This window comes from Botryllus schlosseri, chromosome 2, assembly GCF_051294905.1.
Source record: "Botryllus schlosseri isolate E-star chromosome 2, Bs_hap1, whole genome shotgun sequence".
NCBI lineage: Eukaryota > Metazoa > Chordata > Ascidiacea > Stolidobranchia > Styelidae > Botryllus > Botryllus schlosseri.
The window spans coordinates 37,082,707-37,106,248 of NC_137237.1; the positions used below are offsets into that span (position 1 = coordinate 37,082,707).

At 41.9% G+C, this 23,542-nt stretch overlaps 1 protein-coding gene across 1 annotated transcript; it reads left to right on the forward strand.

Moving 5' to 3' along the window:
- The first annotated feature begins 19,077 nt into the window (after window positions 1-19,077).
- LOC145434548 (uncharacterized) lies at window positions 19,078-23,028 on the forward strand. The gene is made up of 2 exons (XM_080311896.1): window positions 19,078-21,665; window positions 21,734-23,028. Exon 2 carries the CDS (start codon window positions 21,741-21,743, stop codon window positions 22,122-22,124), a length of 384 nt encoding a protein of 127 aa, XP_080168022.1. The 5' UTR covers window positions 19,078-21,665; window positions 21,734-21,740; the 3' UTR covers window positions 22,125-23,028.
- The last annotated feature ends 514 nt before the right edge of the window (window positions 23,029-23,542 follow it).

Consider the following 23,542-nt stretch of genomic DNA (forward strand, 5'->3'; position numbering starts at 1 on the left):
TTATGATATGATTAGATTGCGAAACGGTAGTTTCAAACATTATGGTGGGCCATATTTACTGTGATGAAATGTTTTATATGGGCGACAATGCGGTGTGAGTGGAACCAAGCAATCCGGTGCCTAAATTATATTCACTGATACTTTCGTGAAAACATAGTTGTCACTCCATATCTGCTGTGCGCGAAGCGCAACAAAATTTCTGGGCTTTACATGACTTTTATGAATATTAAATGTTGATACTCCGTGAAAACAGCCTCGAAATTCATCAGGCTATCTTTCGTATTGGGGGTTAAACTACTTCTACTTGACAAACTGAAAATAGCGAAAAGTAAGTCATTACATCACAAAATATTACGAAGTAGAAGTAGAAGTAGAGAAAATCAGATCTACTTGAGTAAGTATCAGAAGTAGAGGAAAACTACTTGAGTACTTCTAAAAAGTAGAACTACTTCGTTACTGACCACCTCTGCCTATAGCTGATAGTAAATGTCATGTTTATTTTTCTTGCAATATCCTGCAATTTGAATCAAATATGTGTGTGTAATATCCTCGTATAATTGCATCCTCTAACCAAAAATGGGCGAAAACATCGGCCCAGATCGATACCAGTACCTTTTCCCTACATAATTTAATCGAGCCCTTGACTATATAACTTAAATATATGGTAAAAGTGTAGATTTTTAGACGATATGGAAAAGTAATAACGCTAAATTCGTGAAAATTCGCATATTTGGACATATGTTGTAGAGCAAAAAGTTGACGTGATAGAAGAAAACCAGAGGCATTTTTGGATTCAGCACCCCAAAATTAGCCTAAATCAAGTGCCAAATCAAAGTCAACAAATTTTTCGTTCAAAATTGTTGCCCAGTGTAATCCAGTGTAATCCCTAAATCATTATAATTGAAGGGTCTTACTCTTACTGAAAGCCTGATTGATATTTAATTCACTTTAGCAAAGTTTGAGAAACACCCAGAGGTGGTCAAAGTAGTCGAGAACGCTACTCGAGTAGAAGTATCGACGAAAAAATCTACTCAAGTACGAGTAGAAGTACTTCTTCCTTAAGCAACCTAAAACTACTTGAAGTAGAAGTAGATTGACTGACTTTAAATCTACTTAAGTAAGTAAGTAGTTGTGAAAACGATCGTAATTCGTTCGCATGGACCGTCAAAAGCTGCAAATGGAGCTATGCGGAAGGTGTAGAGAACTTGATTCATATTGATGCATCCCAGGAGGTGTCAATTTCTGACAGAATAAGCAGTGGTCCAAATCATGGGATGTAAGTGATAGCATTGATATGAAAATGCAATACTAATTCTTTGTTTACTCGAACACCCCGTTTTAGAGAATATCATGGCATGGCGCCCACCGCCACATTATAAGGCCGCTAGTTCAGTCGAAGAGCAATACGAGGAAGTTGCGCCGGATACGGCTTTAACACTTTGCGCGATTAGTATACGTTAACTAAAAATATGGCAGATAGTAAAAATGCCATATACTGTATAGCTTTATTTTCGGAAAATATAAGGCATTACTACACTTGCTTTTATACTTCAACATATCATGTATGTTTTCCAGACAATTTAACTGAAACTTTTATTACAACTCAGCGTATAATACTCATAATTGACAGAAAAATACAAATACTACTTCTGAAAAGCGGAGAATATATTTCATGTCTTTTGTCCAGAAAGTTTCAACGGTGGTCTGCTAAGACAGGTCGAACGTTAAAAAAGTCAAAGTCCATTTTTCTAGATTAGGACACGTCAAGGGCTGCTAGGTATAAAAGTTATTGCTAGATTGCGGAACAATGGTTTCAAACGTTAAGGAGGGCCATGCTTACTGTGATGAAATATTTGGTATAGGCGACAACATGGTGTGAACGGAATCACGCAACCCGGTACCGGCATCCAAATTATATTCAGTGATACTTTCGTTAAAACATATTTGTCACTCCATATCTACTGTGCTGGATGCGCAACGAAAGTTCTGGGTAATACATGACTTTTATGAAAATGAAATGTGGGTACTACGTGAAAACAGACTCGAAATTCCTTGGAATATATCCTGACCTCAAATCCTCGTGCGGTTTTCTGAGATGATCGATTTATGTTTTCTTCATCAAAATCGGGTATTCGAGCTGGACCGGTAGCTCATGCAAGCTTGAGAATTGGAACAGTTCATGTGCCGCAAAATTTCGGTGAAATATCACGGACTTATCACTGAATCCTGACAGTTCCATTTTCCCCTTTATCAGGTTTAATTATTTCTACGAACGGATATATTCTACTTGTAAATTTTGGAAAATATGCCCCTCGAGTAGAAGCGATATCATTTCTCGCAACCAAGACGCCGTGTCGAACGCCACGGTCTCAGCCCGTGGAAAATCAACGATCGTTTGAAACAATAAAATCACGCGAAACAGTCCATCTTAAAAATTCATCCATCACACCTTGCAGTGAGCTATAACTGCTCAATACATTGTAGTTCTCACAGCACACAATGAACCACTCTTTCTGGGGCCGTGGTTCTCAAGCTTATTTAGACAGACTCGCTTTATGACAGAGAAAAATTTCTCGCCCCCCTAATCGTCCTATCACATAATGCAACCAGGATGCTAACAATCCCAGCGGATAGTTTGATGGCGTGGAAAGTTATGACTGTTGATGAGGGAATTCTAAAATATGATATTGGAACTATACACAGAGCAATAAATATGAACTGGAGGTAAATCATCCTCCCCCTACTCTACTGCTAACTCTGGTCGTGTGAGAGAGGATCAACCAATATATAGTAGTATATGGAAGAACAAATATTATTGATAGAACTCAGAGACAAAATTTAACAACCAGATGCATATAGCATTCCCCCCAGAAGTTGCATCGATTGATATGGAGGGCCCAAATCGTCTATTTGGGCGGGCGCAGGCAAAAAATGGTGTTTTGGTCCTGGTTACACAACACACAGCCACATACTCCTGAACCGGATCGTGACCACCTCTGGTCGATAAACAAATCTTTGCTAGTGTGACGTCATATTAACGGACAATGTGCTCATACCTCATTTTGAAATCCATTGGTGGGCGCTAAAGAGTGTCCGGAATTTGAGTCACGGAAATATGGTAACTCAATCATATGTCTTCTTTTAAGGCGGAATGTTAGGGTTACCATACGTCCTCTTTTATGAAGATTTATTTTGGAAGTGTCCGCGGAGGACCCCCAAATGTTCTCTTTCTTGAGATTTTGTCCTCTTTTTGAGAATTATGGTTGAATATAGGGCAAAACTAAACTGAGATACAGTATATCAGCATTGTAGTAACGCACCGGCGGATATTTGGGGATGGCTGAGCCGGGAAGTTGACCTCTTTTTCGTCAACCAACTGATAATGTGAAGGAAAAACTGTATTTAGTGAACTGAACCACAATGTTGACTTGATTTTGTTAACCGACTACGTAGTGCAAAACATTTACCATTTTTTCAGGATTTTCCTCCGTTATTGCAAGTCTGAAAATTTAGAAAAAGTATTCTCTCTTCAGATTTCCGAAATATGGTAACTCTACGGATTGTGCTCCGAGGACGTCCAAAGGCCCTATTTTTTCACGTCCTCTTCTATTGCCGCGAGAGTTAGGCGATCACATGGAGTTATCTGATAATGGTAATATCGGCAGAAAATACTCGTGAAACTGGCTTATTACTATACAATAGACCCGACAAATGATCGTAAAAGGCCAGCCCAACGTAAATTAGACGTAGCGATTTTCATGCACAGGCTAGGAAAAATGACCATTTTAAATGTCTCCGAATATCACTTGTAAAGAGTCTCCTCTTTCTCGGATCACAAAATATATGGTTACCCTATATAGAAGATAATCACTGATAGATGTCGAAACAGCATGAATGTGAAACAAAACAACGAAAAGCATATTAATGGTGGAGTAAATTAGTAAAATTAGAAATTTAGGCTAAGTGTGGTGCGGTGAATTCAAAGGATTTGTTCGCTTCCAGTGCGATAAAATGACTACCTAGTCCAGGGGTCCTTAGGTCAAAACGGGTCGCGTGTCACTTCTCATTATTATTATTATATTCTTTATTCACAGTAAGAAACTGGTCAACACACACATAATCCGGGGAGCAACCTGCACCCAAAGGAAAATGGCGAGATTGGAGTAAATATTTAAAATTTCAGTAATGCAGTCAAATTGTTATTCCTATGCAATACATGGAGAAGTCAGATTACAGAATTGCAGTAGATGAAGAATTGGCAAGGGTTACAGAGCAGAGGTAGAGATGATTGAAAATGAAGAATCGAAATTACAGAAATGATGCTGTGATTCACTAGTATAATTTTAGTCCAGTGGTGCATTCAAGGCCTTCCGAAGAATATGCACATTGCACAGTGCCCAATAACGTGATCTTTTGGATCATGTCGAATCGAACGTTACCGGAATCTGTTGGATATGTCTCATGAGCAGTGGTGGCCAGACGATTGGGGGGGCCCTGGGCGAGACTCCGGGGGCCCCCTATAAGTATGTAATCGCAGCTTCTGGGGGGCGGAGCCCCCCAGACCCCCCATTTCGCGTAACTACTTAACAGGCATGCAGAGACTTCATTATTGTCGTGATATGGGACTTTAATAACAAATGCGTAGATTTGAAGATAGACTCATCTGAACGGAATCATCTTCTTGATTGGTACAAGGATGTCCACGTCCATTCGCTACAACCCGTTAAAAAAGCGCTAAAACCGAAGAGGGGGGCCCCTTTGACCGGGGGGGGCCGGGCGACCGCCCACCTTGCCCACCCCAAAAGCCACCACTGCTCATGAGTTTTTTGCTTACGACCCCTGGGGCGCCAATGACTATCGGTACAATGTTTATATTGCATCGCCACATTTTCTCACATTCCATTTTGAGATCTGCGTACTTGGAGTGCTCTTCTGATTCTTTTTGTTGTATGTTGTGATCAGCTGGGACAGCCAGTTCAATGAATAAGCGTTCTCTTTTCTTTTTTAGTTTGATGATCATATCCGGGCGGTTGCTTCTGATTTCGCGGTCAGTTATAACTGGTAGCCTATATCCCACAGAATTTTTACCTGGTCGTTTTCTGTCACTGGTGCTGGGCTGTAATCGTACCAATTTTTGTCGAAGTGGTGATGTTAAAATGTTTGCATAATTCAAGATGAATGTAGTGGCCAATCCCATTGTGTCTCCATGTGTATTCGGTAGCTGCAAGTGCACCACTGCCGGACATGAGATGTGCTACAGTTTCATTTTGGTTGTGGCACATTCTGCATTTGGCGTCCGTGGTTTGCTTCAGAATTCTTTTGCGATAGTATTTTGTAGGAAGCGATTGGTCTTGTGCTGCAAAAATGAATCCTTTGCTTGCCGGTTTCAGGCCAGAGCTGGATAGCCAGGTCCATGAAAGCTCGTCTACATGGGGCTGTGAAGGTAACTTCTTGTGCTGTCCATGAAGAGGCATTGACTCCCATATCGTTTCTCTCATTTTGAGCGTTGCATTTTTGTATCGAACTCGTGCTGCTTTTGCTATTGTTGTGGGTTTGGCAACAGTGTTTTCAGCAGTGTACAGTAGGGTTGTTCAAAAAAAACTTTTTTTTCCAAATCTCACTCGTCTAGTGACTAAATCGTCAGGTTGTCCAAGAAAACGATGCACACCAAATTTGACTCAATTCCAACCAGTTAAGGCCGTGCAATCTTGAATTGAAATTTTTAATTTATTATGAAAAATAAAAAATGAAAAAATCTCAAATTTTTCTGTCTACCCCATGAAATTGTTGAGCTGTCATCAAAGACGATGCAAATCAAATTTGAGTCAATTCCGACTTGTAGAAGCGGAGTTATTCGAGTTTTTCGTTGATAATTCTCGGATTATCCTTGATCCGGGGATTATCAACGAAATGCTCAAATAGTTGACCAGATTTCAAGTCTGACAAAAAGGTACTGCCTAAAAAGTGTCAAGTAGAAGTGGGAGTAGCCTAAACTCATAATGACGCGAGTACTCAGGTAAAATAGTGCTTCGCTGCTGACCCCCTCTGTATATTGGTTCAACCAACTCAGAAACATCCTCTAAAGACGACGAACATTGTTTCTTTTGCATTGACTTCGTAATATTCTGAACAAATTATATTCTTTGATTCATTGAATTTACAAATATACTTGGAAAGAAGTGCAATTTATTAATTTTTCTTTTGCATTCGATACCCAGAGCATAAAAAATAGTGGAAGAATGCATGTCAACCTTATCAAGTTCAATAACTGCCGACACTTTATGCCCATGTCTTTTCCTCTGCCTCCATAGCCACTTGTCTAGACAGATTCATAGCATCTACGGAAGAGCGCTTATCTTGCTGTACACAAATGGAATATTATTTCCAAAGCAGACATCAGCATCGGGAAAGAAGTTCAGGACAGTTAGTCAATGGTCAGATCATCTGCTGACATTTCTGTCGGCATGAAACCACACTGCTTTTTACCGCATGACCAAATTTTATGTGGTGATCATAATTGGCTCCAGGCTGAACTTTTACGAGGGCATCATCAATTTCTTAGTTGCCTACGTTCGGCTCTCTTGGGATAATCCATCAGATCATTAATTCGTATACATGAGGTAAAGCCATGTATTGAAACTCAAGATATTTGCAATGTGCCAAACAGTAAAGTAATCCAATCCAGGCAATCAATCAAGTAATCTAGACAGTTTGTTGCATCATCAGTTGGAGCTGATGATCATTTTTCTTCGGCTAGTGCCACTTGGCAGCATGACAGAATGATCAATAACTTGTAATATAGGTATAGAGGTCTAAATATTTTGAATTGTTTACTGAGAAGCCATACAATAGCATAGGATGTTTAATATATGTATTGGATGTAGCATGTTGCATGAATTCCTAACACATCAACGTACTGGCAGTCGTCTCTTCAGGCTTAAAAATAGCGGTATCCTTTATATATTGCAAACGATATCAATCATCAAAATACTGCAATGATTACCAACCATCACTATACAATACAACTATAGTAGGTTATGCAGTGCTGCTTTAAATATCACGTAGTCAATCAAGTAGTGCTAATAAAATCAGTATTGTATAAGCAGGGCCGTAACAGCACTCCGCCAGTCCCCCCCCAAAACTTTGGTCGTGGGCCCCCCCATAGGATTATAGACCGAACGTCTGTGGGGCTTCGCCCCCCATACCCCCCTCCAGCGATACCCTCTTTACCGCTATTTATGATATGCGTTGGGAGTTTGTTTAGTGAAACCAGCTTATGTCGCCTACTAAGCGCGCAAAGCGCAGGAAATTTCTAGAATTCATGACTAAATCGGTCAGTATGATCGGGAATTGCATATATATTGTTATCAATTTTTATCTTCTCTCTGTTCACGTAATAAGATTTTCCGGTAGAGCTGAGTGAGGTGTGTTTGAAAAGGTAGGACCACTCAATAATAATTAAACATCTTCGGGCGTATACCCGTTGGTAGGGACGAAACAGCACCTCGTCAGGCCCCCAAAAACGTGGGTCTTGGGCTCCCATAGGGTGATGAAACGACCCCTCCATCACATTGTTCGCGTTTGTTACGAAATCATCTGTACAGTACTGTGAGTCAGCGCGAGGCGCGAAAATTTTCGATAATTTATGATAAAATCGGTCAATCAGATCGGCGATTGCATATATATTATGCTATCAATTTATTGCCCTCTCTACTCACGTAATTAGATTTACCGGTAGAGCTGAGTGAAGTGTCTTGAAAACGGGAAGGCCCGTAAATAATAATCAAACATCTTCGGGAGGGTGGATCCGTTGATATGTCTTCGTTACATGATGTTATTTCGTGACTTCCAGTCTGCTATATCAAAAATTATAGAATCGCCCAAACGTAGGCTTCTAAACTAAGAGACGCACACGATTTCAAATTGGTATTTCTTCACTGGCATAAAAATTTTCCCAGCGGGATGGTATTTGTCTTGTGAGGTTCAGATTGCAAAGACAGGAACATTCGGCGCCAGTCATTTTGGCGCCTATGGACAATTAAACCTATATCTATTTTGTATATATAACGAAGTCTTTGGTCAGCATAAGGGCATAGACCCTTTCGGCCAAGGTTTTCTCGCTGCCGATCGTTCTGGCACACTTCTTGGAGTCGCATGTTATATGGCCTAAAACTTGCTTGTATGTCTTGGTGGGTCGTGGCGCGGTAATGGCCCAATACCCAATAATACAGATACATGGCTACTTTAATTCGCGCCCAGCGCGAAAAATTTCTGAAAAAATTGCATTAATTTTCAAAAAATACTCTATGATTTATGCTAATTCACTAAATAATTTTGGGCCCCCTTCGAGCTCGCCCCCCCCCCAATTGGGGGGTTTGGGGTGCGGCAGCTACGGTGCTGTGTATAAGGCAACAATGAAGTGCACTGCTTTGTTTGGTCTTGATGTCAGGTTTTCCCAAAAGATACTTCCGATGTGTTTAGCGACATTGTTTTATGTCAGCACGACAGCTGAGCCCACAGTATATTCTGATCCTTGCGGGTCTCAGCTGCTTCAGTCATATCTTCCATCCCAAATCAGGCTCCACAACAGACATATAGTACTACCAGAAGTAATAAATACTCTTACCAGAATATAAACCAATCGCTCTACTTCAATTGCCAGAATGTAAGTAGGCTACATATGATCAGAGTTGAGTACCGTAATACGACTACGTTACCGAGGGATTTCTGCGTAATTCTGACGATGTCAATCGAAATGCTTTGTACAGGACTGTGGTCTAGCATAGGTGAATCTATGATGACAACCACAACAAATTTCTGAACCGTTTACAACTAGAAATCAACAGTACAGTATGCGATATTTAGCGCTGAAGCAGGTGCGCGAGAAAGTAGCTTGCTAACCAATTTGTGGTTGCTATGCGTATCTAGTCACGTGATCGAAGTCCTGCAAATGGCCTATTGGCAACAGCATTCCATCGAGCTAAAATCAGTTGATACGAATGGGCTGGGCATATTGCCTTGACGTGCAATGGCCCACACACTGCCAAGGCCGGTAGAAGCTTAGAAAACGGCTTAGGGCTTCGCCATAAAATCAAAGCTTTACGTGGATAAGGTCTCTCATGTAGTTACGTCTTTCGCAAGCCCCAATATCGATTCCATAGTCGCTGAAAAGCGTTGCCAGATATCGTGCACAGCTCAGAGTTCAGAATAAAATTAAATTGATTATCATGATTTTTGTTGTATTTGTATTCCTTTGATAAAATATAACTTTTTTGTGGTAACTATGCTCATCGCCTATGTAAGATAGCACTACGTTGTACTAACATAAAGTTTTAAAACGTGGTTGCTAAGCTGTGTAGCCTATGTTATATCGATATTGAATTCATGCGGCCCGCGACCGCTACGAAATTGAAAAGTGGCCCGCCACCCGTTTTGAGTTGGCGACCCCTGCGTATAATCAATGCCGCAGCCGAATCGTACTCTTACTAAAAGTGCGGTCACTATGAAATTAATTCACGATCGATATTTCGAGAAATGGACTCCTGCGAAGAGAGAAACCGAGAGTTATACTGCACAGCTCCTCGTGGTGTAGAGATATGGATTAGGCTACCTTTCTACAAAATAGATTGCACATTATGAAAGGGTTATTCCATGTGTGAGACGGCGTGCTGTGAGGAAGAAGTTAGTGCATGAAGTCAGAGTTCATGGACGTTGATATTTCCGTCATCTACAACATTTCAAATGGAACGGCTGCTCGACTGAATTTATCTCAATCACAAATGGCAACAATCTGGACCATATGTGGATTACTATCAGTCGTGGGCATCATCGCCAATGGAATGATGATCATGGTGTTGACTCGGACGAGGAAAAAAGTGTTCACCACGATTATTATGGGACTTTGTCTTTCTGATATCATTTCTTCTTTGAACAGTCCACTGTTGATATACCAGAGTTACTCGTGGAAAAATTTTAATTTGCCATTGCCATTTTGTGCTACACCGATACCGATAGATATCGCTACCTCTGTGGTGACCGTTAATCATGTCCTGTATCTTAGTATATATCGTTTCCGTAGCATAGTACAGACCGTCAATTCAGACGAGAAAAACACCCTTCAACAATCCCAAGTGTTCGTGATAATGATCTACCTCATTTCGTTCACAGTGATGGCTGCGCCATTACTGTTCACTTTCGAAATAACCGAAAACAACCACATCTACTCTTGCGACCTCAAAATGTCAATGTATAGAATCACGAAAATATTATCTTTGGCTTCGTTGACTGTAGGCATCCTCATACCAACGGTATTGATACTAGGGCTATGCGGGAGTATAATAATTGTCATGCGTAAAAGGATGGTAACAACTCAACGCGCATTCCGAATTCCGATATCTAAGTGTTGGAGGTTTACCTAGGCTCCTCCTCGCCACCTCATCCGCGTCAGCGGTGTCTTACAAAAGCCTAGAGGTGGGCCGTGCTATAAGTCGGCAGTTACGGAAAATAAGAAGAATATCGGCCTGGTGTAAATGACCATAGTAGTCGACAAACACCATGAATACCCCAAAACAACAACAACAACAACTCAACGCGCAACCAACACTCAATCCAGGGCACAAGATCGGCAGGCCCTGGTTCAACTTTACGGAATCGTGATATCGTTCATCATCGGCTATTCTATTGATTATTTTGCTAAATTTTACGCTCACTATAACACCGACAGTTCAATGTTTAACACTATGGTCACAGTCATTTCGCATGGGATTCTCCGCATAACAGAGTGCATCAATCCTTTCTGGTACTGCTACGCTTCCAGCGATATTAGGAAGGAATGTAGAAAGCTCCTCCCATATCACCAAAGTAAGCCCGTGCGTCCTAAAGCAGTGGTTCTCGAACTAGAGGCGCGTCCCCTTGAGGGGGCGTGAAAGCATCTGAAGGGTGTCACGGAACAGCCGGAGAGAAGTGAAGTTTCTTGAACTCGGAATCAGTTTAATTTGTGCTGAAACTTCTAAGTTTCAACAACGGCAATAATCCAAATTTTACCACGTTGTATGTCATATAGTTGCGTCGGACCATCCATACACCGATACTAGATTGTAACTGACACCTGACCTTGCACCGATCAGACGATGTCTTTTAATTAGGAGTGCGTGTCGGTGTTGCCTGATGCTTTTAAGGTCTGCATGTCAAGCGTCTGTGCAGACTTCGTAAAAAGACACAACATCGTGGGGAAATAATATATTTCCTTATAAGACTGTGTCATATACCACGTATATAATTAATAAGCCTTTTGAATCCAGAAACTAGGATTCAAATATCGAGGAGTTGAAGTAGCCATTTCGAGTATATAATTATAATTGCGTAAGGTTTTCTAGAATGCCATTCATAAAAACACATTTTAGAAGCTCTTTTGTTTATAACGTACGACTCGCCGAGAAAATGTCGTGCTGCCCAAGTCCAAGTCAGAAAATATAAGGTATTTGACACCAAAATCGCTAAAATATGGGTTCACATATACCTAGTACCCTCTGTTACACGAAGAACACTGTTTGAAATTCGAGAGAATGGTTGTAAAAGAAGTGCATTATGACGAAGCATATAATTTATTGAAGTTTATTTGAACTTATATGGAACAGATGAATTTAACCCCACCAAAAATTGACGTGTAAGCGTAAAGAAAATGGTAGAATTGTAGAGTGGGGTATTCTGAACTTGGAGTTATTAATGTAGAATACGTGTACCAATAATACTTGCCAGAAACAAACAAAAATGACGATGGGAATAATTCGTCGGCCATTTTAAATAAAGCGGAGTTTGAGGTCGACAGCGGTAGCCTATGATTCACGGCAACCACATATTTCAAAATAACGGTTAGCGCTTGATGCGATGCGAATTCAGGAAGTTATAAGGAGCCGAGGCCGAATCGTGACACTTAGTCATTTCTGCTCGTGCACGAAGTCGTTATAATGGGTCATTTATAATGATGAGGGAGATTAACTCGCACACGAAGCTGTGCCATTTTGGTAGCTGATAGAGCCGAAAACAATTGGTTAATGAGTACGGCTGGTCCACGAACTGTGATTCATAAAGAATAAAGAGAGAATAACTTGTCACGAGCTAGGTCCGAAATTAATTACCAGCTATTAAGTAAAGGAAGTCTTAGTTTTTTTGAATCAGAAACCCATATAATCCGCTGCGCAACACAGTCTAATTCAGTCCGATCTGGACTCGCAACACGGAGCAGAAGGAATTGAAGCTTAGAAAGGACACAGGAGCAAGGCGGCCATCCTTGCACCGAGGCTACGGCAAAGATCACAGCGCTGAGTTGAGTACTTTATAAATATTGCGTGTCCCATGTAGCGGTAGCTAAACGTAGTTGCAGACGTGGAAGGTTGGGGCTTTGCTCGGTTATCTACGCGCTTGAAGTAGTGCGCACCAAATCGCCTTGTGCTTGCACCCTGTAAAGAGAAAATTTAGTACACCGAATATGTTCCCGATTGTAAAAAGCCGGCCTGTGTTTACTTTGGGTGCCCTTTCGATTACCCTTGAATGTGCGGGTCCTTTCAGTTTGAACTCGAGCCCCTGGGCTCGCAGATACGAGCAGCCCATGATGGAGGTTACGGGCACAGCTTGCGGGCCATATCTACCCATAGTTCACTCTGAGGTCGTTGTGGAAATCCCGGCAAGTTTCGCCATAACAAGATTTTGGAATTACAAATTACGGCCGGCATAAAGGCGACCCGGCCTGCATGTATGGAGTCGTGCGTTTTTTTTCGTATCGAACGCAAGATACTATCATAAGTAATTTGGATTTTTCCGAAGGTTGTAAGATCCTCGTTTGTGGAAACCCGTCGAAGGGGACCCACTTGAAATTAATATATTAATATCCCTATTATTAATGCCGCGGCCGCAGCACCTCCAAGACTTGGGAGAGAGGCTTGCGAGCATGTCCGAATTGGGGCCTCTGGATAGAACAGGAAGGCGTGAAATGATAAAATAATTAATTGGTTAAGGTAGGCTGCCGTTTGTCAAGTGTGGGAATGTGTCTGATTTAGTGCATGCTAATTATTGTTTTTCAATAACCTTTTTAGGCGATTACTGTCAACAGGTACCCGGGATCATGAATGTCCGAATATTATTATGTAGGCCTATCCTGGGAGACTAGGCTGGGAAATGCGCGGGGTCCCGCTTGGAGGTGTTGCGTTAACTACGGCGATTTACGAGCGCTGCCGAGCAGACCTTACACTAAGTAAGGAATATGCACCGGCCACCCGGTGGGTTCATATCAGCTTCAAATCGGAAGTGAGTCAGGTTGAGTAAAATACTTACGGCACGTTTTGGTAGCTGGCAACCTCCAGACGGGCGATTAGTCCCTGGAGCAAAGCCTTCATTGCGAGCTTGTGGACAGATGCGAGCGACGCGATGGGCTGGGCCTTTATTGTCTCAAGTTCAAGATGGGCTTTGTTCCAAAGCGTATAGTTAGTTAACGTATAAGTTAGTTACGGATAATTCCATTCTTAGATGATTGCACGGCAATCCGGGCCCAGGAACCAGTAACTCGCCTCGGTAGCGGGAAGCCTTACGTCTACCGCAAATAGGTGCAGTAGGATCCGCAGAGCAGGCATTGCATAGCCGCTCGCAGGACCACTGTACATATCGAGCGAGTTCTAGGCTACGGCCTGGGGAAATTTTGTAGAGCGTAGATAGGGATAGGCTGAACCAAGGACTGTAACGCCCCAGGTTCAATACGAACCCTAAAACCCGCAAGGATGGGTAACAATCTAATGTTCTAGCGCAGAGCCGGGCCACGTGTGGCCCGCAAGAGAGTTTGGGGTGGCGCGTGTGGTGATTTGCGAAATTAGTAAGGTTGTTAGGGGTGGATTGCGCGGATTGTGAACTTGTAGGGCCGACCAGAACTTGATTGGTCTGGCCGCCGCCGTTGGGACGTGATAGCTAGGGTGTCAGTTCCGACGCGTTCCCAGATCCATGAGGCGGTCGCATTTTGGTGGATCTTCATACACTACTATAAAGCGGAATAATTTGCGATAGATTTATCAAAAGTAAAGATTGTCTACACGCTTTGCGCAACACGTTGTCACTCGATTTCTTACTTTTAATAAGGTCACAAAAACGCCTAATGTGTCAGTTTGAGTCGAATTACATTCGCGGTTGCGAGACTAAGTGTCGTTCGGATTATGCGGCCCCCGTTTGCACTCGCAGAAAGACCTCGAATATGAAAACTAGGCACGAACTGCATTTGTAACTGTGATAATATTCACCCGCTTTTTCGACATTCTTTCTCTACAAAATGAGTTCTGACTATTCGGTGCTTTGTTTAATGCGAACGCCAATACAATTGCCTGAAAATTTCAAATGGGCTCTTCTGAAATGCGATGCAGTTGAATTGAGTGACAAATTTCATACAAAGAGCATATCGACAAAGGGTACGTTCTTGAAATTGGTCTTTATCGCAACTTGAATAGCAATGCAAAAGGAATTGCATCAAATTTTGGAAGCTCGTGCGCCTGTGAACAATAGTTGCGAGCAATGAAATTCACGAAGAGCAAGCTAAGATCACGTATTTCTGACGTCAATTTTGAATATGGTCTGATTCTTCTTTCATTTGACTCGTTACCAGAAGTTGAAAACCTCTCACAAACCAAGCTGCGTCAATTGTCACAATTATTCTGTGTTGTTAAGGTGTAAATACATGTGTCTTCTGATTGGTATGATTGAGATCGCAGCAATGTAGGATAATATACCGAAGTGAGCGTAACCAATTAATTTGTCCTACACCCAGTTGGCAAAGTGTAGTGACTTTGCATCATCATGCATACTTCGAAAATTCAATTTGGCTTGAATGGTGACTTGACGGTACTTGGCTGGGCTCGGGTCGAAATGTGTAATGTCTCAAGGAGACTCGTGACTCGAAGGTGGTGGTTTGATCTCCACACTGTTCTGAGGTCACAAGAGTTTATGGTTATAGCTATTCTGGAACACAGTGCAACTGTATAAAAAGTGCTAGTCGATTTGAATTCAAATAAAGGGAACGCTGAAAGACAGAGAGGGTCCGAATTGTATGACAATTGCTAAAGAAAAGAAAAACTGACTTGTGGATGATATCAGCAGAGGTGGTCAAAGTAGTCAGGAAAGCTACTCAAGTAGAAGTAGAAGTAGTGACGGAAAATCTACTCAAGTACAAGTAGAAGTACTTCTTCAATAAGCCACCTAAAACTACTTGAGTACGTATAAAAAGTAGAAGTACTTCGTGACCGACCACCTCTGGATATCAGTCATATTCTGTTGTAATTCGAATGGGTGATGACTAGGGCGATGTTTTTTTTGACCTAAAAAACGGAAGATTTTGACCTAAAAAATCTAAATTTTGACTTTTTTTGACCTAAAAAAACTGAAATTTGACCAAATTTTGACCTCACGTATGCAAATTAGGTGTTTTCGCACATAATGTTAAAATTGTACTTCTTATTTTCATATCTGGTTAAAACTGTCTGTCCTTACAAAGTAGATTGGCCTGAAAAAACGTTTTTGGCTCAAAAACTGACAAATTGTTACATAAAAAAACTAGTATTTTAACGAAATCTGGCACTATTAAGAATTCCAGTAGTTACAAATTTGTAGTGGTACAACGAAAGATACTTTCCTACATTCTCGGGTAGAAAGTGTCTGTCCTTACTAAGTAGCTGGTCAAGAATGGAAAAGAACGTTCAACAGCAGCAGTTGTTGGCTGACAATAATGAAGTTATGTGCACACTGCTGGTGACACACCGTGTTGCTTCATTCTGACATGTTGTCTATATCACAATTTTTCAGCTTGCGCTTCTTGATATAAGAACATCAATGTCCAAGCAGTCTTGCTTCAGTTAGGATATTGCTGTACGTTGACCATAAAACCATGTCACTATTTGTTTCATTTGACCGTTTATTATTCACAATGAGCAGACGATGGGCCGTTTACAACGTTAGGCCTATAAAGTAGGCTATAAGCTGTAAAATATCAAATTATAAGTTCACCGACAGCGCAAAATCTACGATACAAACGAAATCCAGAGGTCAAAAAATGTTTGACTTTGGAAACAATTTTGACAAATTTTGACCTAACGCTACAATTTTGACCTAATTTTGACTTTTTTTGACATAAAAAAAAAAAATCGCCCTAGTGATGACATATGAAATCCTTCGCGAATATTGCCGTTTGTTCTCAAACATGCGCGGTATATAGTCCTAGTCGCCATGGATGAAACAAAGAAGGCTACACCATATTAACACATTTTATCGATAGTATTCAAAACGGATCATGCTTAACGGTATTGATCCATATCTGCAGGAACCCGCTCGAATATTCAATACGAAAAGTATGTAATTCATTTACGCGAAAATTTGAGTAGGACAGTTAGCATAGTTTAATTAAAGTCCAGAGATACTAATGTCTAGAGATATAAAAGCAGGAAATGACGAGTGCTTATGCCGCGTTTAGTCAATCAGTTTTAATAATATTTTCATCATTTCAAAACACCACGAAACTGCGATCCAGGGCAGTCGTACTAACTATCCTGTCGCGTGTAGTAATTGGCTGCGACAGATTTGGCGAGATGAAAGTGTCTAGTTGAAAGTGAGCCTGACTCCAATCAAGGTTTGAATATGCCGAAAAACACTCTATTATTTCGTGTAAGCTTACATGGGCCGAACTATAGGACCAAGAATTAGTGAGGATGAAAAATAATCACTAGCAGCGATAAAGTTTCCGTAGGGTATGTTGCGGCGTTGTAAATGTGTGGTATCGCAGTGCGTCAATAAATATGTGCCGTTCGCTGTGCATATTTATGCCGACAATAAGGCGGGTGCCTTTGTACCTAGATATTCCATGGTTTTGTCAGCATTTTAGAGCATTCTTGTTTAGTGTTTTTGAGGACAATTTACCTCGCTGACGTAAGATGAAACGCACTAACTCAAGAATAGCGTCAGAAATATACCCACTTGTCGCATTAAGTAATAACAAGGACAAAGTCAAATTGGATTTATTATTGGTACTGCAAGCAGGCGACTCAAACCAGGCTTGGACAACTAAATAATTCTAGTCGTCTAATCTCACGGAATTAGAGCGAAATGCCAGTAATATAATTCTAATCTAATTTGGAAAAAGCTGCGTAGCTCTAATTCTAATTTTAACATAATTTGAAAAAGCTGTGTAGCTCTAAATCTCATCTAATTCGGAAAAGCTGAAAATTTTCTAGTAGTCTGGGTCTAACTCGAAATGAAAATATATTTACCTATATCTGAACGTCACAAGCGCTACTATTCCGGCAAGGTCAATACACTCAATACCATTCTGATCAGGACGTCAATGCCCCTGTGGAGACGCTGTAAATGGTCACGGAGCAGCGAGCCAGTTCGTTGGCTACTGTGTCCATTTTGTGTTGTCATGTATATCGGGGCCTTGTGTCGATTTTACGTCCTAGCGCTGAAGCGCCAGTATAGTTGCCGGCTATCTAATCGCAAACAACAATTATCAACGGATTTCCAATTGCTACCTCGATACCTTTGGTGCTAGACCTTGGAGAAGATCGACTAATATTCCAAAAGTTTAGGGCTACATATTGTGATTAATAAACATCGATACCTTGGTCACTAACTAGGATTAATAAAGAAGTATAATGTAACCGGAATTACTAGGCCTATAACATTAGGAATACTTCAGGCCAGTACTGCTAATATAAAGACCCCAGAAAAGTAACCCATGGTTGAACTTATCCACACATTCGTTTTTCGAAACTGATGTGTCGATGATGGAAAATGACACTAGCCTAAAACCCGCTTTGTCCGCGTATTCACTTTACGAAGTGAATGCGCCTGACGAGCGCCATTTTGTCGCATTGCAATCATTACGTGTATGAACTATGAAAGTTACCTGTATTGGCAAAAATCAATCTGCTAATGGGTATTTCATGTGAGGGTTTACTATGATGAATTATTGTATGGTGACGCCAATATTTCCTATTGTGTTCAAGTACTGCATTCACCGTATCTTTGATATCTACGACCCGGTTGCTTTAAAATGACACTAACACTTTATGTCTTAGATATGGGTATGGGTTAATGACCATTTATTATGTGAATTTGGTTGTTACTAGGCCTACACTTATTTAATAGCGAGTAGCCTACTACATCTGTAGGCATCAATAAGGCATCATAACTGACCCCGCCCCTATACTAGCGTCAGGACCCTTAACCCCAACGGGACAAAAGTTTGAAAATTTGATGCGTAATGGACCACAGGACAATAGAAACATGGGTATTTAAAGACCTCTTGGGGTAAGGCATTGGAGCATATGTGAGTTCGAAATTCGCGATAAGCCTAGTCTATTGCCTATGAAGCACGGTATATACGAATGATTAAAAAAGCTTAAGCACACCAATACTGGAAATTAAGGAATATAGCATGATTACAATTGGGATATTGGTTCACATATGACTATTATAAGTGAGATGGTATCATTTTGTGCTTATCTGGGACTGTGTCGTATGCGTGTTAAGTGTTAGCTATACCATCAGTTTGCTTTACCAAAAATGGCGCCACCATTTTTTTCATGTATCATGCGAGCTTTTACAGTGAGCCGAAGTATGACTGACATGTGTATGCATATCTATGCCATGTATGATGTCCACATGAATTGTACACTCAGTTGTAGTATCCAATTATTGCACATAAAGACGACATCGGTGCGTCCGCTAGTTTCGGCGAACTTGTGACTCTATGCCAATGTAAATCCGCCAGTCTGAAACAGAGCCCCAAACGAAGCATCCAGTAGCAGACTATATCCAGAAAACCGGACATTGACCGAGGCATTGCGGAAGGGTTTGACGTCTTTTGAGATTGAAGGGTGATGTTCCGATGTCCCTCTGAAAAATCTTGACATGCTATTGATTGGATCGGCTGCTTGCTGCAGTTGCAAACTATACAGAAATAAAGCAGTGCGATGAAATGGGAGCGACTGCTAACCGAAATTGCAATGTATATATAAATGAAGAAGCTTGATTATATTTGCTGGAATCGTCCATAAAGCCGATGAGCTAAAGATGGAAAGAGCCAAGAACATAGAGGTATTGCATTCGGAATATCGTTACGACGTACCCTCAACAAACCCCGCGTTCTGTTGGACTCGGAATGCCCGATCTCCGAATCGACACGCAAGTACTTGATGATCCTAAGTAGTAACGACTCAAACAAGGGGTCGGTTCCTGGACTAATTGCAGTTTGATATCTGCATCTGGAAGACTGGGGAACTCTTATAAACAAGGTGGTCGGCAAATTGGTCAACTTGAACTCTGTGTGGTATTGTTTTTTTGTGGCATCGATTGGCATATTTCTTGCATATTATATGCATGTATATTGTAGGCAGGAAGTACCGTCACATTTATGGTGTAAACACACCTTGGAGTATTGAACTGTTATTAATCGTGCATGAATATGAATAGGTTAAATCTTGACTCGTGTTGTGATTGACGTATGTTCCGTGTGCCAACTTAACCGAGTTTTGCATAGATACTTCATTGCTGTCTGCATGATAATTATTGGAATATGTTGGTTGAATTAAGCCAAGGGGCTTGTCTATTGTATGAATAGTTTGAGCCGCTGGACCTTCCAAGGTCACTGCTTCGTTCGATCAATCTGCAACCAATGCTGCAATCAACGTCGACATAACCGGGTTGTATAAGGGGTGTGGAAAAATGTGGAAAAGCCAGGAGATGTGGTTTAGCTCTGTGAAGTAAATCGAACCAAGTGTGGAATACTTGCATGGCAAGCGCCATGAAGCTACACTATAATCAAATGGAGGCACCAACTGAACTTCTTCCAGGGCTGAACGTCATTTCTTGGCAATTTCAGTGGACGGGGGAGAGTCTGAAGACGAACACATCGATTACCTCCTTACTATCTGCGAACGCCAATCTATGAAAAGAAAGGATCGTCGAAGGATCACAACTGGGGTTTTCTGCGCCGACACGGGAAGCGTCCTCAAATTGAAAAACGTCGTAGAAACCTAATACCCGCCAAGCTGGAAAGAGCGGCAACCTATAGACATGAAACTACGTGATATAGGTGACTCCTCCCACGTTGACTCCTTAGTAATAATCAATTTCGACGGACTGTCGGCTCCATTTGCGATCGAGAAAGGAGACCTCTCGATATTGTAGGTCTAAAATGGATTGATCATGTACAACAATTACCAAACATAGCGACTGAATTTGAATCTCCGCCTAATGCAAACGAAGAGTTGTCTTTAGTAACGCTTCATGACGAGATCTCGTGTGATCAGCGGGACGGAACCAAAGTCGGAAGCAGTCTTCGCGACACTGTAACCGATGATGGGTTGATGGAAGCTGCAAATCAAATAAGCGTCGAGTCGGCACGTTGTCTGTGTCGCCGCAGGCCGTTGCCGCTGGCGCAAGTGTCGAGATGGTAATCACCACTGGCGCGAAATGTGTCGAGTCAGGAATCCCTGCTGGCACCAATCATAAATACGCCGATCTTACGACGGCAACTGTCTTACCTTCTTTCCCAAAAGGTCAAAAAATATGGGAAATCCCTAGTGTTGGGTCAGGTAGCCCCTGCTGGCACTAGTCGAGAAAGTGTCGGGTCAGTTAGCACTGCTGGCACTAACTAAAGATGTGTCGAGTCAGGAATCCCTGCTGGCACCATTAATGAAGACGTCGAGCGCGGAATCCCGGCTGGCGTAAATAAGGACCTGCACGAGAAAACTGGTCCTAAATGCTCTCGTGGATGCACTTGTCCGAATAACTGTAATGATTCGGCACATAGATGCATGACGACAGCCACAGTCATGAGTACTACCCCAAAAGGTTTAAACAAAGCAGCTATTGCCGGTCAACCGGATACACGCCCGGTCATGTCCGGCAAGGAGTCTGGGGATTTTAAGATGCACGTCTCCCCAGAAACGGGCCCCGGCGGCGACCGAATCCGCCGGCGTGACGGTAGGCGTGGGCACGCGCCGAGATCAGAGGTCAGATTGAATAGGTTGGGAATCCCCGCTGACAACGAAGAGCCTCACCCTCCCTCCACCAACACCAAAACCCCGTTCATCACGAGATTCGCATTGGGCCAATAACTGGCCCAATTACTATGTAGCCTAACCTTACAGCAAGACACCAGTCCCAGCGTGAAGACGGAACTCGAAAGTCTCTGTGCACAATCGGTAGCACTGGCGAAACTGTCATACAAACCTCCTGACTTTTGACTGGCCTATAAATTATGGCCATTCCTGAAGGAGTCTTGACAGCCGTTTATGATCCATTTGCTTCCGAACTTGATAGCCTGCGGGGCCAACTCAGCGCCCCCCAATCCATGAAATACCATTGCGACATCGGACGTAAGGACCCATCGACTAAGCCTTTCGTTTCTGGCCCTTATAACCTGACGCGGGAGGGTCAGGCGAAGGCACTAAAGGAAGCAATAGATATAATACCTGATTTTGGTATTATTGAACAAGGTTTTGCCGAATGAAAAATGGCTATTTTTGTTGTTCATGACAAAACGAATGAAAGACTACAAGACAAGGCGAGCCGCACTCGATAGTAACAAGAAAACCCCCTTCCCAAGAAGTGTACATGATCGCTTACTACAGTTAGACGTGGGTAACTCCAGCGGCGAAAGCCCATGATCCATGCACTACAACGCTGAAACACCTACTACCCATAGCTCTGGCATGGCGGATGGAAACGACGCTGGTGCAAGTTACACAATCGCAACCGATGCATGTAAAAAAAGACAAACTGTGACTGCTTATGGGAGGCAGCAGTTGCAAACTCGCACACGTAACCAACCCGAGGAAACGATGCAAACCAGCGGTGAAGCACCAATGACAACGCGTGTACTTCCAGTTACCACTGCGGACGCTCTGCAGGACTCCACGGATGACGGCGGAATTGGAATCGGAGCGTACTACCAAGATCCGGATCACAACCATAAGGCAAGTACCGAAACATTCATTTTGTATTTATCAGGAGACAACAACGACGACTCATCCACGAAGATTGTCGAATTAATGACTACTATCTTGACGTCAACGATGGATGACGCATCGCTATAGACTGGGCAGAAGAACATCAAGGGCTCGAAACGTCCGCACCTGAATATCCCCGACTATCAAGAACCACCGTGGGAAAGACAACCCCAAATTCGACTGATTCGAGCTATACTCGACGGCTACACAAAATGGTGAGGATGGAAGGCGGATATAAGGTAGGAGGCTTATCTTTCACCGATAGGATGATTATGGAAGGTGCGAAACTGATACCTACACTGGAACCAGTGGCTTTAATAATGGCGGTAACAGGGTTGATTGCTCTGTTGAGTGTGATATGGGTAAGTTATATAAAGTGTCGTCGACGTAGAACCTTAAGTCGCACTAGGAACACGAGGAGACGAAACGGAGCAGAGCAAAGGATGGCGATAAGAGTACTACGGAACACAACGGAGAATTACCGAATTTGAAGGTAACAGAATTGGTTCTTAAAATTTACTTGTAAATACAAGATGTATGAAGTTTGTATAGGAAAGTAGTGAAATGTGATGTTATAATTGTGGTAAATCGTTAAGTAAATTTGTGATAGGTATCAGGCGTACAAAAATAATCCCGGCGACGCATGGTTTGTAATAAGTTTCAAGTGAAGTATTTTACGTAATGGGCGTAAACGGAAAAAACTGAAACCTCGTAACTAGATTTAAGCTGAGTCATGATAAGCTAGTTATGTAACGTAGAAAAATAAGAAAGGCAGTGCATCGTTTATAATAGGTATCAAGGGAAGTATTTTACGTAATGGGCGTAAACGGAAAAAACTGAAACCTCGTAACTAGAAATCTGCTGAGGTGTGAAATATCAAATCGAGAGAACAATAAAAGAAAAAGGTTGACGTGTGAAAAGATTGAGTCAATAAGGTGATCACCATGAACGGGTAATGTTGGTGTATAGTGCACTAGTTCCAAAATATGTATATGCTACGTGCTACAATTGTACAATGTACATGATTATTTTTGACAGAATAGTACACCGAACAATTTTGACGCTCTCTGCTCGATTTACCTTCAGCTCATAATGATTGCTCTGTATATAGTCCGAATTTCATATTTGAAGTCATAATAACCTTCCATGCCATCAAACTATTATGGCAGCATCGCAAACATTCTGGATGCTCGATCTTTTCAATATTTATTTGATATGACGATGAAGGGGCGCGGAATTTTTCATAAGGGGAGCGCGTCAAAAATGTTTGAGAACCACCCGTCCTGAAGTATCGAGGTACGATGTATCTGATTTCGAATACAACGAAGATTGCTATGTGACATATCAGCTGGAACAACATCACATTATGCCGTGATGTAGCCCCTACGCCTAATATGTGGGACCGATTTGAGTACACTTCGATGTGATTTCTTCAGTGAAACTATTGTTTATTTACTTGTTCTTTCTCTCATACTTGCTGTGGGATTATATAGCATGTACTTGCC